A 17,909-nucleotide genomic window follows, 5' to 3' on the forward strand; every position below is an offset into this window, starting at 1 on the left:
GACAGTTAAAATTAGCATGGGAACAGTAATTCAGTATGCAAAGGAAATACAAATACAAGGTCTAAGGATAATTATAAACCCCCCTCACTGCAGTTTCATCCATGCTAACTGCACTCTTGGTTATGGCATTCAAAATGTTCTCTAACTGAAGGGAAAAAAACAAACCAACAAATCCCAAAAGAGATTACCTGCATTAGAAACACTCTAGAATCTCTGCAGTTTGAAACTCACTGGGAAAAAAAAAAAAAAAAGAAAAAAAGAGAGAGACCCAAGAAGGATTCAGTTGCTCAGTGCTTTATTTCACAAAAGAATGAACATCTCAGCAAATGTGTAGTATCATACTTTCCACATATCAGCAGAACCCAGGCAGCAGCGAAATGTTACTGTTCTCTATGCTTTACTGGCTGTTAGAAGGAAAAAAGTAAATTGAGTATAATGCTCAACTATAAATATTGTCAAATACATCCCTGTTTTCAGTCTGTTTTAATTAAAAGAAATCTTATGCTGCCTCCTGTTGGTCAGGTACAAACAGAAACATCTAAAATTAATCTCCACATTAGGAACTGCAGTCAGCACATTCTGTAGCCTATACCTTACCTACTACCCTTTACTAACCAGAGGAAGTAAACAGTTTTCTTCACAGAGTAATAAATAAATCTGACCCAGAAAATCTACTCAATTTTGTGAATATAACGAATTTTTAACAGCAGTAAACTGACTTACTACAGATGTATTTAGAATATAGAAAAAAGAGTCATTAGTCCTTAAATAATAATCATCAGGTCTGTGCAAACATAATCAATAAAACACCTGAATAATTGATATCTATTATAACAACTAAACCAGTATGATAACATTATCAAAGTGCCATAACGTTTTGATAGCATTCTTTAAAAATTAAGATCATCCAATATAATCATCATTGGATATTAAAATCCCACATACAATATATATTATCTTCGTGTATATTATACTGGTCATGCTTATAATGTATTCTGTGACATAAAATAGAATACTATTAGAAATGTTTTGGTTACATCATTTAAGTGCAAATAGTGGATTATAATTTTACATGCATTTTGTATGTTTAAATATCACTCTATTTCAGTGAGAACATACATAGTCGTTAATCTAGTTACTATTTTTAGAGGAAGGTACTTTTTCATAAAGCTTTGATTCAAAGAGCTTTGAAAAGTCATAAAAGATTTTTAAAAACTCACTTTGCATTAATTTTGTGACTTTTGTTTTTATATGCATAAATGCTCTGTAGACTGAAAAATCAGTTTGATCCAGACTACAACAGTTACTCAAGGAAATTTTTTGTGTGTGTGTGTGTAGTTCACTGAGATTTCTTACATCTTTAGCAATTAATCACAGGGTTTGGATCATAGGTCCTTTCTTCTATGATAAAGCCTTGTTTTTAAACATGACTTCCTAACACTTCTGCTTCTTCTGCATTCTATTCTGCTACCAGATTTAATACTTTGTATGTGAAAATGTGGCAAATGATCCTTTTTCCTTCTGTGAGAGTGTAGTACAGGTTGACGTGCCTAACTGCAGAAAATCAGTACCATTTCACAGTAACTTTTCTGTAAGCAATACTAGAAAGTAACTGACATTACTACATTATTTCCTGATCACTGAGTAAGAGCTCACCTCCCTGTGAAATCCATGAATGATTTTTCAGACTGGGAACTGACATTAGTTCCTGCACAAGTATAGTGTAGAATATTAAAGAAGCATGTCTATTTTCCCAATTCAGCTACAGTCAGTTTTCACTGTCTATAATTCCTCTGTACTGAGGAATTTCTCACATACGTCATTGCTCTATCCGATGTCAGATGCCAGAGTCTTACAGCAAGTAGCTGGGTGGAAGACTGCCAAAAAGATCTGCTGTAGGCAAAAACTTAGAGGAAAGAGCACCACCTGAATGACTCACTCACTTGCTGTTTATGTGACCCAGCAATCTGGTCATGACAGTGGCAATTAAAACACCCTTGCAATTCTCTAGTCTCTTTCAATTTGCATAGCTATTTATACCCATGTACTACGGGCATATTATGTCACTTTTCTCAATGCATAAATTGTCTACTCATATTACTCAGGAATAAACACAACACAAATACATAAGCGAAGGTGAATTGGGTGTTTTATTCCAATGATGTGACAAGTTGCAATAATTAATGGTTAATGAAGTCACTATGCTACCCTGAGTAGCTTCATTAAAACTAAAACTACCATTTTCCTATGTGTTTGGTTTTTTCCTATTGTTTCAGTAAGTAGGAATAGTATTCTTCCTCTCTCTACTCAATACATTTGCTTTGCACTAACAAAAAGTAGTTGTGTCCCAATATAAAAATACTTGCATTTCTGCAAGGTGATTGTAGAGGTTACCTAGCTACGTTTAGTTAAAATATGGAGACTTATTATGAAAAAAAAAACCAAAATAAATGGGGAAGTTGCCTGAAATACTGTAGCAAGCTACTTACTTCTACAGAACTGACACACATATTAATATACAGAAATTACTGAGTGGAAGGGTCCTGCTCTATTCCAAATATACATAATTTTATTTTACATGCTTATAAAAATTGCTATGATGAATGTTATCTAAATTTGTAAGGGTATCTCATAACAAATTACAGAGTCAGTCACAGAATCAGAACCTTCCATTGTTTACTGTTTAAAACAGAAGCCTGTTCTAGGCAATATTAAGCTTTAAGCATTAATATTCAGCTTGGATTTTACAAAAAGTACATGCAGTAGTGATGTGATAATGAACTTACCACAATTGTCTCAAGACATATAAAAGATGTCTCTGATGCCTCACTAAATTTTATTCATTATTTAAACTTCTTGAAAAGATGTGATTAAATGTTTAGAATCATGATTTCTGTCTGGCAGAAGACAACCTTACTGCTTTCACAACACTTATAGGGAACATAAGGGCTCTCAGTGTCTTATCTGGATACCTGGTAAGAAAGGAAATTCTCAGGCTGTGGAAGAATCCAAATTAATTTATGAAACCTAGCTAATTTCAGTGTCCTCCTGTCAGAAAGAAGACTGACTTTGCAAGCATGAGATCAAATTTACTTCAGAATATATAGCTAGACTAATAGTAGCACTAAAAGTCCATTACAATTTTAACATTATCATAGCTGACTACCTAAAGTTTATCAAGCAATATATTGTGAAGTGTTAACTGTGTAATATTTTTTCATCTAAAAAATACAATGAAGTTCAAGATAAAGTGTTTTAATTAATTTAAACCACAAGAGATGATTTCTCACCTCAGAAATACTATTTACTATTGCCTTTTAATATGGGGGTGTAGTTTGTAACTTTATATTTGATGTATGACAAGATACAACCTTTTCCCATAGTTAACGGAAGCAACAGCTACGGTTCAGTTTACAGCTTGCTGCTATAAGCAGCCTAGTGACTGCTTAGTAGGTAGCACTGAAGACTTCAGAGATGAAGACTTCTGACAGAAAACATCCTGAAGTCTTCTTTCTTTAGTTAGCAACATGACTGAAGCAAAGGTATTCACATGAATCATCTGTCCTGTAGAAATCTTACCTACCCTGCAGTATGTTATTGAAGTTTACTTTGCCACAGTTAATGGCATGGAAACAGAAAATAAAGCTACTACTAAGGCACAAGGATGGAGAAAAACTGGCAAAACTGAAGAGCTGAAGTAAGATGCCAGGAATTATCAGTCTCTTCAAGTTAAATACCTGGTTTTAATACTGTGAAGGTCACTTTGGCTCTTGTCCTTGCTAAGGTTATTGTGATAAGATAAAGCTGACAATGTATTCCTCTTACAGGTTTATGAACATAGAAAATCTGAATCGCACTAATGAAAATGTCTTTTAAACTTCAGTTACATAGGGAAAACAGTATCACAGTCAGTTTTCTCATTTAGCAATTTGTCTATTGGGACAACAGTGAATATTACAGAAATAATGACACATATTACACAACTAATTCCTCATGAATATTCTTTTTGGAAAATTAATATAATTTTTAAAATTATTCTAATAATTACAGAGAAGAGTTGTATATAAAATTAAGTATATAATACTGTCTGTATAATGACTAGCATGAATGACATTTTAACGGAGTCTTCCAAAAGCAATCCTACAGCATTTAATCGAAACTGAAAATTTAAACAAATAAGTACATATTTCTCCATCTCTAAACTAATACTTAAAAACTATTCTACAACTTGTGCATTTAAATAGACTCTTTTAATTTGGGAGTTTCAAAATTCTCCAGAGCAAATTGTCAGTACAGGTGACCAGGGGTCCCTATATTTATTAAACTGAATGACCTGACAGTAAAACTCAGTTAAGGCTCTTGGCATTGGTGAAACTTCTTCCCACTCAGACCTACTACTGTGGTAGACTTGAACTTCATCTGTGATTTCTTCTGGAGCATAATCACCACCTAGTATATAAATTTTGTCTTCTGTCCCAACTGCCCCTGCATTAAAGCCAGCGCATTCAAAAGATCCTTCCCCTTTCCAAACACAGGTTTCTGGGCAAAAACTGTAAACCTTGTAGGTGGAGAGATCACATATGTACAATGTGCAGTTCACTGGAACAGCTTTGATCAGAGTTGCATGGAAAAACTGCCCAAATTCTGCTACAAGCTCAGACCACTGATCAGTCATAGCGTTATACTTAAAGAAACAGTCAAGGGACGGATTAAAGGCATCAGTAATCTCTACTTCTGAGCCAAGGACATAAATTATATTCTGGCATGCACTTGCTTCTGGATAGTAGATACCTCTTGGTAACTGGCTTACAGATTTCCAGTCTTTGGAAAGAGGGTTATAGGATTCTACATCCAAAAGACTCCGAGTTTCTTGAGCTCCTCTGGTCTTTCCACCTATCACAAAGAGCTGATTTAAGGTTACAACAGATGTGTGCATTGTCCTTGGTTTTTTCATAGCTGACACTATGGAGAATTCATTGCTGACTGGGCAGTAGCACCAGGTTTGGTCAGTGGCATCATGAAATGGTTCAGCAATATGAAGCCTGACAGTCCTATAACAATTACCCTTGCATCCTCCAGTTATAAATATTTTTTCTCCATAGCTAGACAAACTTGACCCTGGCAGATCAATCATGTGCGTATGTGGTAGTTCTTTCCATTTATCTGTTTTGATGTTGTAGCAGAATGTATGTCTGTTTTCTCCATCTTCATCAGTTTTATGAACAAATATGTATTTTTCTGTTGTTGAAGGACGTGCATCTGGAAACAATCCACTGAAGTTCTGCACACTTTTAACTGCATCATTGATTATTACTGAGCAATTAGCACTCTTAAGTAAGTGCTCTTCAGAATGCAGAAAGTCCTGCAAAGTCTTTTCAGGTAACTGGTGTAATCTCACTTTTTTAATCAAATTAGGCAGGTATTTCTGCCGTGTTTCTAAGTTGTGTTTGGTCCATTGGAGGACAGCTTTCAACACTGATTCTTCCTCAGGGACATCTAGTTCATCAGCCTCGAGGCATTTTTGTAATATCTCAAAATTCATCTCCAAGAAGTCACTCGATCTGAGCAGCAATGAAAAGTGGTGTTGTACAAAATCTAGCGCATGATCAAACAAGCGGACAGACCCATAACTTTCTGATAGAGAAAGCAACTGTAAGCAATTCACAAGATCAATACTTTTTATTAGGAAGTCACTGCAAGCTTTGGAAAGGAGTGAAACTTGAAGAAATGATGACAGTTGGAACAGCATTTCCACATTATCATTGGTTATCTCTGTTTTTCCCGTGTAAGCATAATCAAGAAAAGCTTTCACTGCCTTAGGTGATAGGTTACTAATAGTAACATTGCCATCATCCCGTTCTTTCATATTAACTTCAAACATGGCTCTGTGAATAGAATACAGAAGATATACACACAAATTAAAGATTCAGCAAACAGATGAGAACACTGATGTGGAAGGAGACAATTAGGGGCACTTAATAATGTGGGCTGGCCTAAAATTGGTCTAAATTGTGGAAGTTCTTATATGAACAATGAAATTACTTGGTGTGTTTGAAAAAAAAATATTGGTGATAAGAACATATTCAGTGTGATGGCTTAACAAAATCATTGCAGCACCTGTGTTTTGTATGCATTTTCACAAATGGTGATGAAGTCTGTAGCTCTCAGCATGAGAGAATATGTGAAATATTTCAGGACAGCATCAGTTTCAACTTTGGGAAAGAAAGCCTGATTTAAAAAAATACATAGTAAAAAAGCCCTATGAGTTAGGTCATGCAATGTGGATGAGTACATAAAATTATGTGGAAAAAAAACCCCTTCCAAATTGCAGGCTGAGCAAATGGCCAGACAGATGATGGGTGTAGTCCTCAGAAATAAAAGTAGGTAAGGGGTAAATGAGGAGAAAAAACACAAGGAAACTTAATTCTTGCTTTAGAGTTGACAGAGAGATGTATGAGTACAGGCCAATGTCAGAGAGAAAATGAGATTTTGATATGATTGCATGACATAAAGAAACTGTGCACAAAGTAGATTGTGACTGAATACAAAGATGATGGTTGAAATTGTGGAATGAACTGTTGACCAGGAGATTTGTGGAAATTTTATTACAACTTTAACTGCTTTATTCTAACTATGTAATAACATTTAACTCTTTCACATAATCTAACATGGCAAGATAAAATAATTAAATTTTTACAAGCAAGTAAGTGCTAGCAACAGAACAGTGCTGCAATATCCCTTGCCCTACCCTCCCAGAGACTAAGCCTCAAGCTAGGATAGCAGTGGCTTCTGAATATGACACAAGATAATAAGGGAGGAAGAGTTTGATAAATCATCAAATGCAAAGCAGAGAATCTGGATATTAATATATCATAGTTAATTCATACTAAAAAAATTGTAATATCATAGTTCAGTTATACACTTAGTATCTCTGTTGTATGGGATTTTTGAAATCTCATTTTTTTCTGAAGCCAAAGAGGAAAAAAAAACCATCCCTGTGTATAGCACATACTCTTTGGGATGTGAACACCTGGTAAAGGAGGAACTTGTCTGACTTCCTGAACAAGAACACAAAATTACAGTAAGACAACTGTGTCCCAAAGACCTCTTTGCATACTAAGTGATGACCCTTATAATCCTTTGCTCATTAACCCACGAGCTATGAAAGCTCTAATTTGGCAGTAAAACAGCAACTGAACAATACTAATAGAAGAAGAGCAATGTAGGCAAAGGCTTTGACTCTTAAAGCTAACAAGTGAGGATAAAAATGTTGCTGATGATTCGGTTTACACAATGAAGCCAAAACTAAGAGAAGTCCAAAGGCCAAGGAAGACAAAAGGTGTTCCGTTTCAAAATGTTTGTAGGGACCTAGGTACTTTTTATTCTTTGAAGGTAAAAAATGGACCTTGCATTGCAGGACGACTTATGAATCTGATGGCTGCTATTATCTACCATATCAACCATTAGGAGCAGGGAGAGATCTCTCCTGGCAGTTTTTAATCTGAAAGTCTGTAGGTAATGAAAATGACACACGCGTTTCCATGTGCTTAACTTCAGTTCTAAAAATTACCACTGGAAGTTATTTCATCCTAGTATTTCTTTCTACCAGATCATCTTGGTGCTGTCAAGCAGTTAAAGACAAATGAAAGTAGTCTTGTGCGTCAGAGAAAAAAACAAATCTGCTCCTACAGTGGAGAAAGTGCTCATTTCATCCGCATTTCTTCTTTTTTTCAGTAATTCTTAGAACACATCTAGCTATCTTCTGTCATACATGGCAAACTCACTTAGACCATGGGATGTTCCAGGACATTTGAAAATAACACTCACCTATGAATGGGCAACCGAATTGAGGCTATTAACTCATTCCCAAGAGTCCATTTTTTCATTGTTAGAGTCTGAGCTTTGTTTTTAGTAAATTCTATTCAGAAACACTTTCAGTGTGGAACTGCAAGTTTGAACCTTTCTAATAAAAAGGTTAGCAAGGCTTATTTATAAATTAATATTCTGTATGTGAATGAAGACTGTCCCTTAAGAATACACAGCTTTAAGCACAAGAAGGAAGATCCATTTCATGCTGAAAAGATGAAATCTGTAGTTTAGGAAAAGTATGCATATCTATTTAAATACCTCTGAAGACAATTTCTACAATACCGACCACTCTTCTTGGACAAACAAAAACCAGTTCCATTCCAAAGTTATGTACAATTTATCCACAATTGCTCAGTACAAGATTACAAGATGTATTTGTAATCAATCGTTTCACAACATGAATGTGTCAAAGTACATAGACTATCATATAAAAATTGATATAAAAACTGAAACAATATCCTTGCAGACCTTCAAGTACTGATACAGGCAACAGGTAACTCTTAAACATACATAACCTGTGTCAGTTCAACCTAACAGCAGAACTATATATTTATGATTTGAAACTTGTATTACAGAGTTTCAACTGCTGTTGGAATCTGATTCATAAAGTCCTCATGGCTTTCTGTAAATACAAAGAGCTGTATCTCGCATACCCCTAAAAGGATGTTTGAATGCTGTGCTCAAAACTCTGCAGATATATGTGAATTGTGATAATTTTTTTAACTTTTGGTTTTGTTTTGTTTTGTTTTTAAATTCTATTCCCTCCCTCCTTCCCTCCCAGAGAACTTACAATCTATTTCCTGCAAACTCACACCAAAATTAGGTTTACCTGAAAAAATCACTGCATGCTGCCAGTACGCAACGATGACAGGGAATTATTTCATCTTTCACACGAATTTTAAAATCAAAAAATATATTTTGTTCTCTGAACTTTTGTAGTACTTTCAGAATTTGTTGTCCATGACCTTCAGCCACTAAGGAATTGATTTTATTTTCAGGAACAGAAATTCCATTGCAAATAGGTCTGCTAATGTAATCCCGTTGATTGGCCATGTTTTCTTCAATCTATTCCTGAAATGGAAAAATAAGTAATTGATTCTACAGTCTTATTATTAAAAAAAACAAACGAAATCAATACACCATAAAACAAACAAAGAAGTTCCCAGCATTGAATTTAGTTTGTGTATCATATGCACAGTTAGAAATTTGTGTTACAAGTGACTTTGATAATACTACTACTTTGTAAAATATATTCATATGGCAAATTTTGTAAAGTAGATTATCTGCCATATATCAAAGAACAATTCTACAGATAATACCCACCTGTAAGAATTTTTTTAATAAAAGTCCACAGGAAGCACATCAAGGAGTGTGTTTAATTGTCAGTTAAGAGAAAGACTAGTCCTAGGCTTACCCTCAAAAAACCCCACATTTTTACAATTTTATGTAAAATTAAGATGGAAAAAGAAAACTTAGTTACATATTTTACATTCCAAAAGGCTGATCACTCTACATCTTGTAGTGGAAGGGAGACAGAGGCTATTAGACTGCATCCTAAGTGGATTCCCCTGAGGCACTCTGGACTGCAATAATGGCATACAAACAACACCAAGAGCCTGACTGAATAACAGGATTGCTGGGATTTACCAAACAGGGTCATTTAGAGACAGTTTTTTGACAGTACACCTTTGAGTGCTTAGTCAATTGAAACGGATTTTGTCATGTACCTCTAGTCGTGTTAGGAAGCTTTGTGTTTGCCCACTCTAAGTTTCATTTACAGTGGCACGAATTAACTGGCTTTAGAACACATTTAAATTTCAGACCATCTCCCTTTCAGCAGCCAAGTTTTTCTCTGGGGAAAATCCCTACACTGAAGTGTGTTTTTTTCTATGGTAAATTGGTTTGAACTGTTTTTTACAATGAAAATATTTTATACCACTTTGTCAATATAAAGAAACTTCAAACATGATTATATTTTATTCACACATATTTAAAGAGCTATTTATTTATTGCAGATGCATAAATTGCCCTTACTGAAAATCTGAGTCAAGACTGCCTATTTTAAAGCTTAAAGAAACATTCTATTTTTTTTTTATTCCAGGATTTTGCTTCCACAATTCCAGTTAAAATCAGTAACAGATAATGGCCCACCTGAATTGACAGGGGACAAAACATTCCAAACAAAACCCAGAAACAAGAAAATACTGGTTTTGGTTTTTAATTTTCTGAAAAGGCTCATCTGATAACAAGATATATTCAGCGGAAACTAAACCATCAGGCAGTCTTCTTCATGTGAGGTACTTTCACAGCAGACTGATCTATACTTTATCTAGTCAGGTGGCTCCAACCACAAATAGACCTCCATGTCTCCTGGAAGAGAAGAGATCCAGTGATCTTGCTGCCAGCACTGGCACCCTTGGAGCAGGCATCTTCTCCTTCCCATGGCCAGACAATCTCAACGTATTCACTCTTTCCATTCTAAGCCTGAGGAACTAGGAAAATACAGAAGAACAAGACCACCATTTATTCTGATAATGTATGGCCTCATAAACCCCAACTTCCATAAATCATGAAACTTTTTCCTATGTCAGAATTCTCTAGAATACCCTTTTCTTATGAATTTAAAAGCCTGCTCCTCAAAAGGCTGAATCTTCAAAAGCAGAGTTGCTTCAATAACATTAGTTTCCCACATTTGAATGAAACTTTTTTATAAAAGAAAGTGAATTTCAAAGTTTATTTGGCATCACATCAAATAACACTTCTTCTAAAAGAAACATAAACCTTTCTGCAAAATTCTGGAACTGACAATTGATACTAGACATCTTTCTCCACTTACATGTCATTTCTATAGCAAGCTCCAACCTACAATATGCTTTCTGATGATAAAATTACCAATTTCAGTAATATTTCTATTTGTATTATGAAGATGGAAATATCTACTGTAATCAAGTTGAACTATGCTATTTTAGACAAGACATCATATGATCACTTTCATACAAGCAATCAATGTTTCAGAAAGTTTTCTTTTACCACACTATTACCACAAAGACTCTATTCCAGTACATTGGTGTAGAGACTGTAAACCTCTTAATTACACATCAATTTATTAATGCTTACATATATTTGTTCTTCTGTTAAAATTGTTATTTGACATCATTTTCTTTTGTATATTTATTCATTCTTACAATTATCAAGAGTGTTGATATCCTCTCTCAACTTTCATTAGAATGAATAATTGTCAAACTTTCCAAGGTCCACTTATAAGGCCGAGTTTCTGGTTTTCCTTATTATTGCTTGCAGTTTTCTCTATACTCTGGTTTGATCCTAAATTTCTTTCACTGATACAAGATTTGTCGTACAACATTATGGTTCAGACCTCATCACTGTCTCACTAGACCAATTTCCAAGTCATCTAGTGCATCCTAATCCTAATCTCCAATAGCAGTATCTCATTCTTAAAAGCAAAATTCAGCAGTGTATCTTTAATGTTTTTGTCCACAATTAAGGAATGTAGTAATGAACACTGTGCGATGACTTAGCCTAATTTACCCTTCTCTCTATTAAAAAAATACATATTAATAAATTCAATTTCTAGCTGTCTTGTAGCCAATTCCTGACTTACTTTATAATTTTGGTATTAATGTACCACTTCACTGAATCTGCTGATGATTTTAGAGCCCTTCAAACTCTCTTAACAATTCAGCTAAAACTTGGTATGTTAAACAAGGCATTTATAATTATTTCATGCATTCTTCTACAAAGCCATATTAATTATCAGTAGGGGATTTTATAAATATTTGATCAGTAGGGGTTTTTATAAATATTTGATAAAAGGGCAAGAAACGTAGGGGGTGCAGATATACGTGGAAGAGGTCTGCAGCTCAGGAATGCTGGGGAACACCCCTCCTTTTATTTGCTCCATAAACTCCCCCAGGATTCCTATTACAAAGCCCGTCTTATTGTGGATTACCAAGAACCAAGCTCCAGTAAATGGTTCATTAGATCTGGGATCTCTTACTTTTCCTTTTTAAGACACATCTGTGTGTTGTTCAGCAACCGGCCTTGCAGCCTCCCCTGGAATATGACACAAGTACTTCTGTACGTGATCTAATCTCTCACCACCTGGCAAAACCTCCCTGCTCCTCCTGGACCTTTACAGTCTTACACTGGCAAATGCCCCCTTAGCTATTAGCCTGCTTTTCTGAAAAAAAACCAACAAACCAACAACTGGTTGACAAAGACAACTGAAAACGATTCCAAAACTAAACTCCCCTAAAGTTAAAATTGAAACATTTTCCCTGGCTTATTTTTATTGGATAACATCTGAAACACAAGGCCAGTTGGCTGCTACAGTGAAAACTGATACAAACTTCAGTTATTAAGGTCAACCCTATATAACACATGTGAAGGGGACATATATGTACCTCTCAAAACTATCTGTACAGGTGTCCAGCTGAGGGGCCAGATTCTGCATGCCTGACAGTCAAGTGGCAAGCAATGGCCAGTCTGTGTAGGGCCACAGAGCAGCGAGCAGTTGAACAGAAGGCTGGGGATATGCCAGGACCCAGGATATCCCTCTGGCTGTCCTGAGCAGCCAAACCCCTGCCAGAGGTCTCAGAGACCCTGGCACAGAGCCCAAAATGACTGTGGTTTTGATTATAACCCATGGAGCAAGTTACCAACCTTAGATGAAGATCTGCAAGCCATGACAAATTAAGTAGAATGATAGTGAATTTATCACAAGGTGAAAAAGCAGATTTTGGGGTTTTTAGAATGGAGGTCCAGGGGGCAAGATGAAGGGATCTGGACATGTCCAGCCTTTCTCCTTCTTCTTCTTCTTGGCCTCCATCTTCTGCTGTGATGCTGGCACTTTTAGATTGGTTTAGAGAAGAAGCTCACTGTCTAACATAGGTGATAGGTATTGGAAAGTAATTGTAAACATTGTACACGTAGTTTTTAGTATAAAGACATAAAATAAAATTCTTTCTCCTGTCCTGCTGGGGTCCCCCGTGACAGGGGACCTCAGCAGGACAGGAGAAAACTTTTATAGATAAGATACAATAAACAACCTTGAGACCGAGAAATGAAGAGCCCTGACTCTTTCTTCAAGTGCCGGCTGGGAAAAGGGACTTCCAAACTCTTCTCGGGGTCAGTCTGACAAGCTAGAGACCCCGACAGAGATAGTAAACTACTTTTGGTCATAATGGTGGATGAAATAAGGGACAGCCTGAGAGCTCAGAGCGTAAGAGCATTTTTATGATCTGTCACAGAGTCCAGTAATAAGGGCCCAGACCTCATTAGCTGTGCTGTTTATGAGAGCCCTCTGTCATAGAAGCATAGAGTGGTTTGGTTGGAAGGGCCATGAGGGATCACCTGGTTACAAGCCTTTGCCAGATTTAACACTGTCCTTTTCCCAGGACACTAAGGGACGGAGAAATCTAGAACATAAAGAGCTCATTGACCCAGATGCCAGGTAACCACACTGAGAACTCTGATAAGACCATAGTCAAAATATGATATATACACACATTCCTCATAGTATCTAAGCATTTGTAAAAGCTACAAGAAAGTGTTTAACTGATCTTGATTCCAGGCAAACAGCTGCCAAAATCTCACTAAATTTCTAGTGGAACTTTTCACTTCACCAATGCTAATGCTCCCTTTCCAAAGATATATGGAGGATGCAACATATTTATGATTGTTTTTTAGTTAGCACCATCAACAATCCTTCTTAAGTGTTCTTATAATTCTGTACCTAGAAGACACTGAAATGCATTAATTTATTTTTTTATACTTTTCCTTTGGGAAGTTCAAATGACCTTTTAGACATGAATTTAATAACCTGGATATATGTTGAATCCTAGATATTACACTAGGAGACAATAAACACAGCATACTGTTAAACTCATAAAGAAGACCAAAAACATCAGGACAGACATTTTCAGAACATTCAGGCATACACTAAAATCATAACCACTGCAACAGATGTCCTAGAAATGACTTTCACATCCATTCCACCAGATCAGAAACAGTAAAGGAAACAGAACTGTGAAGTGACCTTTGAGCAGAGAAGAACTTTTGTTTGTGCAGAATCTGTTGTAGTTCCTACCAAAGCACTGATGGGAACATACTCACATAATGTGCGTATATTAATAAACACTTCTGCTGAAAAGATTTTGCTAAACCAACAGTCCAAATAGCCTTAGCTGCTACAACTGATAAACAAAATGGTTAGATGAGTTTAAATATGCTGATGAAGTTGAGAATGGTGGAAGATGTGCAATTATTTCTTGGTGAATAACCAAGGAAAATATGTCAGACTAGGGAGAGGATGTGTAATAACAGTGAAGCATGAACACCCAAATGAGGGTCCAGAAAGACAGTGGCAAAGACACCAAACTGTTTGATCACTTTATAATAGTGAGATAAAAATATACATATAAATATGTGTGACTTTGAAATAGCCTAGGGAATTCTGCTTTGTGGAAGCACTGAGCACACATAAATATTTCACATAGCTCAGCTCCTACTTTGCTAGGAAAAGCCCCTTAGGGCTGTGTCTGCCTGGCAATAAACAGGACCAAACCCTTGGAACGGGGCTGAGGCTCCAGACTGTACCAGCACAAGGGAGTGGCCATTCAGAAAGTACAAGTAACACTGTGCAGGTAGACCTACATGCATGGAAGAGCTCTCTCCTCTTCCAACACAGCTGGCAAAACCAGTCAAAACTCAACCCTGATTTGGTACTTTATTAGTTACAACCAATTGTAAAACAATCTATCTGCTTTTACCTGAAAACACAATACAGGTGTGCTACAGCACTCACCAATTAAAAAAAACTTAAATATTTGTACTTCATAGCAGGTAACTTATGAGAAATAAATTGTTCTTCAATGGAACATTGTGTTTATTACATGGCCTTCTCCCAGCTTGGACAGTATGTCTTACTAAGGAGTAGGATTTTTAAAAAGGGAAATCTTAAGACCTGGTATTTTACAGAACATTTTATGTACCCAGGATGAAAGAATTAAGCACAGTGAAGATGAAGTAATTGTATAGATTTCTCTAGAGAACTTTCAGGGGGTCTTTTCTATACAAAATTTAAGGGTGCATTAATACATGTTTTGAAAAGGTCAAGATCACCATTCTAAGATCTAATATTAAAAGTATTATAGTATTGAGTCTACTGTATACCCAATCAAGATGATTTGCTATTTTCATTCCTTGTCCATTCAAAAGGAGAGAAATTAATGACTCGTTAATAAGTTTTAAAAACACCACTCTACACTCTGCATCTAATTTAACATTCACTAAGATGAGTATGAGCGGAACACATATCTGTAGGATTTGGTGACACTTCTAATGAACTAAAAAGACTGACTACTAAAAAGCCAAGAGTCGCTTAAAATGTAATTAAACTATAAATACTGAGTACAAGTTCTGTGCTTTTATATTCCATTAATGTGTTGATTGTCACTGATTGCCTGAGATTGAAAACACTAAGGGAATTCCAAGTTCCTGCCTAGAAATTTCAATGCAACTGAGTCTCACACGTTTTTCATAAATAACTGAACTTCAAAGAAAAATAATATTCAGTCAATCATTTTAGCAAGCAAAAAAAAAAGAGGACAGGACCTTTTGCGACATTTAACCCACAAAAATGACATTTATCAATTATAAATGTTGGGATAATATTCTCAGATTGAAAGGTGACACAGAGACTTTAAAGCTTTGTGTTCTTTAGAAGTGATGAAAAAAAATCAACTTGGAAAAAAAACCTAGCATGGTATCAGTAGGAAGTAAGGAAATTGCAGTAATTCCTGAAGGCATTTCCAGAGTGGAAGATTCCCACTCTGCAAGCAGTGATTATTAAGTGCATGCTCCCTGATAAACACACGAACCCATTAAGATAAAGTAGTAATCACTTAAAAGAAGTAAAACTGGCTGGATTTTCTCCTAAAATTAAATTTCTCTAATTCACCAAGTTATTTTGCAAATTATTTCCTTAGCCAAAAAAGATCAAGAACTGTAATTTTAATTTTCAGGAAAAAAGGAATTAAAATGACACACTGTACTTCTAATTCTGCTGAAAATAACGGCAAATTCTGTAAAAGAAAATGACAGATTTTAATGGCTTCTGTAGTCTGTCACTTTGGCATGTGATTAAAATGCGGGTTTTTTCAAAACACGCATGAAATATTGAGCATCTTTAGAGGTTAATTTAGCATACCTTATTATAATAGCATGTTTTACTTAAAAATGTGTGTTTATATTGAATACATCCATAATTATATTACATATTATACAATGCACCTTAAGCTTCAGATTGCACTTACACATGAAGCTCATTTACAAAAAAAAAAATTCATCCACTAGTGAAAAAAAGTGCTACATGTTTAAATCTCTTAAGTAGAGAACATGGACAAGCCAAATCTATCAATCAAACCAGAGGGGGGTTTTTTTGGAACTAGGTAAGATTCACAATTCATTAGTATTATAATCTATCAATAACTAAATATACAAACTGCCACAATTTTCTCTTCAAAGTGCACAGAATACAACGTTTGAAATGTAAGCCTCAGCTACAGTTTGATATTAGCGAAAAGCATTTTCCTGGGATATTTTTCTTGATGGTGTTAAATCCTCCTCTGCTGTCAGTTAACTTTGTCTATGGGTTTGGATAATGCAAAAGATTATGCCATTCCTTGCTTCATTAAATCACGGAGAAAAATAGGAACAATATTTTGAAATAAGTCAAATACCCAATTGATTCCTTGATTAAACATTTTTTTTATTCAAGTTACTTCTGTGTTTAAAATATTTTGTGAAGACCAATCTATACTAAGCTATAACTGAGACTTATTCTGGACAGAAAGACCTTCTGGCCTGTGCAGAAACAGCAGTCTTCCATATTAACAGTGAGCCAGCAATGGTGAACAACAACAAAAAAGGAGGATGGTAAGAAATACCTGCAATAAACAATTTTCAGCATTTTTGCATCATTTGTACATGGTCAGTAGGGGATGGATGAAGTGCAAGTATTTCTAAAGGTAAGCAACAGAAAGACAGGTTGTAAATTTTCAAATAGGCCCCAGATTTTAGCTATGGTTCAACTCCAGAACCAAAGGGCAAACAAATTTATTACCTTTTGAGGATTTACAGAAATCCTATAATTGAGGAAAAATGGGAATCCAGTTGACAACCACTGGAATTCTTAACAGAACAAAGAGCACGGGATACAAGAGCCTTTTGTTTGCACAGATCCTTAGGAGCCAGAACCCCGCTCGGGTGATGCGGCGCGCTGCATCTGCTCGCGGGACAATCAGCTCCTCTTTATGGTCAATAAAAGGTACACAGAGCCCAGCCCGCTGCGACAGCGACAGCTCTGCCAGGGCCCCGGAGGGCTCTCCAGCGGGATGGATGCGCTGACGGCGACACCTCAGCAGGATGCGCTGCTGGCACAGACGGGCCGCGCATCACCTGTCCGCAACGGGGCGCGCTGCCACTAACAACCACCTCCCCCGGACCCCCTCGAGGGCAGAACCACCTTCCAGTGCCGCACAGGGCCGAGGGAAGCGGAATTTAGCGGGCAGCTACGCTCCTTGTGCCACAGCCAGGGTTATCTGCCACCCTCAGCCCTGCAGCAGCACCGGCCGCCATCGCCCCCGTCCCGCCCGCCGCGGGAGGGCAGCGCCGGCAGCACCCCCACTGCGCATGCTCATCCGCCCGCGCCTGCGCCCCGCGGCGGCTCCGTTCATTCTAAGGGAGGACTAATTCTGACAGGACGGGCGGGATGGGGCAAAGGGATCCCCTTCCCTCACAGCGCGGCCCGGCCGCGGCATGCGGCGCTCCCCGCCACTGCCGCCTCTCCGCAGGCGGCGAGGCGCCGGTCCCCCCTGAGCGCTCCCTCCGAGCAGCGCACACCCACCTGCAGCCAACACCCGCAGCTCACCGACCGCTCTGGCCCACCCTCCGCAGCAGCCACGCCGGCAGATTGGCTCCTTCCGGCGTCATTCTCCCGCTCCTTGCACTCGGAATGG

General features: G+C 37.0%; 1 protein-coding gene across 3 annotated transcripts; it reads right to left on the minus strand.

Annotated features, from left to right (window-relative positions):
- Nucleotides 1–1,329: 1,329 nt before the first annotated feature.
- Nucleotides 1,330–17,878, minus strand: KBTBD3 (kelch repeat and BTB domain containing 3). 3 transcript variants are annotated; one of them, XM_054272075.1, is made up of 4 exons: nt 17,798–17,830; nt 10,229–10,361; nt 8,699–8,940; nt 1,330–5,885 (listed from the first exon to the last, which is right to left on the minus strand). In XM_054272075.1, the coding sequence occupies exons 3-4, from the start codon at nt 8,920–8,922 to the stop codon at nt 4,265–4,267; spliced, it is 1,845 nt and encodes a 614-aa protein (XP_054128050.1). In that variant the 5' UTR covers nt 8,923–8,940; nt 10,229–10,361; nt 17,798–17,830; the 3' UTR covers nt 1,330–4,264. The 3 variants fall into 3 exon arrangements, with proteins under 3 accessions (XP_054128050.1, XP_054128049.1, XP_054128048.1); XM_054272074.1 differs by lacking the exon at nt 10,229–10,361 and having other exon boundaries at nt 17,798–17,878; XM_054272073.1 differs by lacking the exon at nt 17,798–17,830 and having other exon boundaries at nt 10,229–12,090.
- Between the last annotated feature and the right edge of the window lie 31 nt (nt 17,879–17,909).

The sequence above is a fragment of the Melozone crissalis genome, unplaced genomic scaffold, assembly GCF_028551555.1.
Source record: "Melozone crissalis strain CALT ecotype California unplaced genomic scaffold, PUWL_Pcris_2 ptg000013l_1, whole genome shotgun sequence".
In the NCBI taxonomy this organism is placed as follows: Eukaryota; Metazoa; Chordata; class Aves; order Passeriformes; family Passerellidae; genus Melozone; species Melozone crissalis.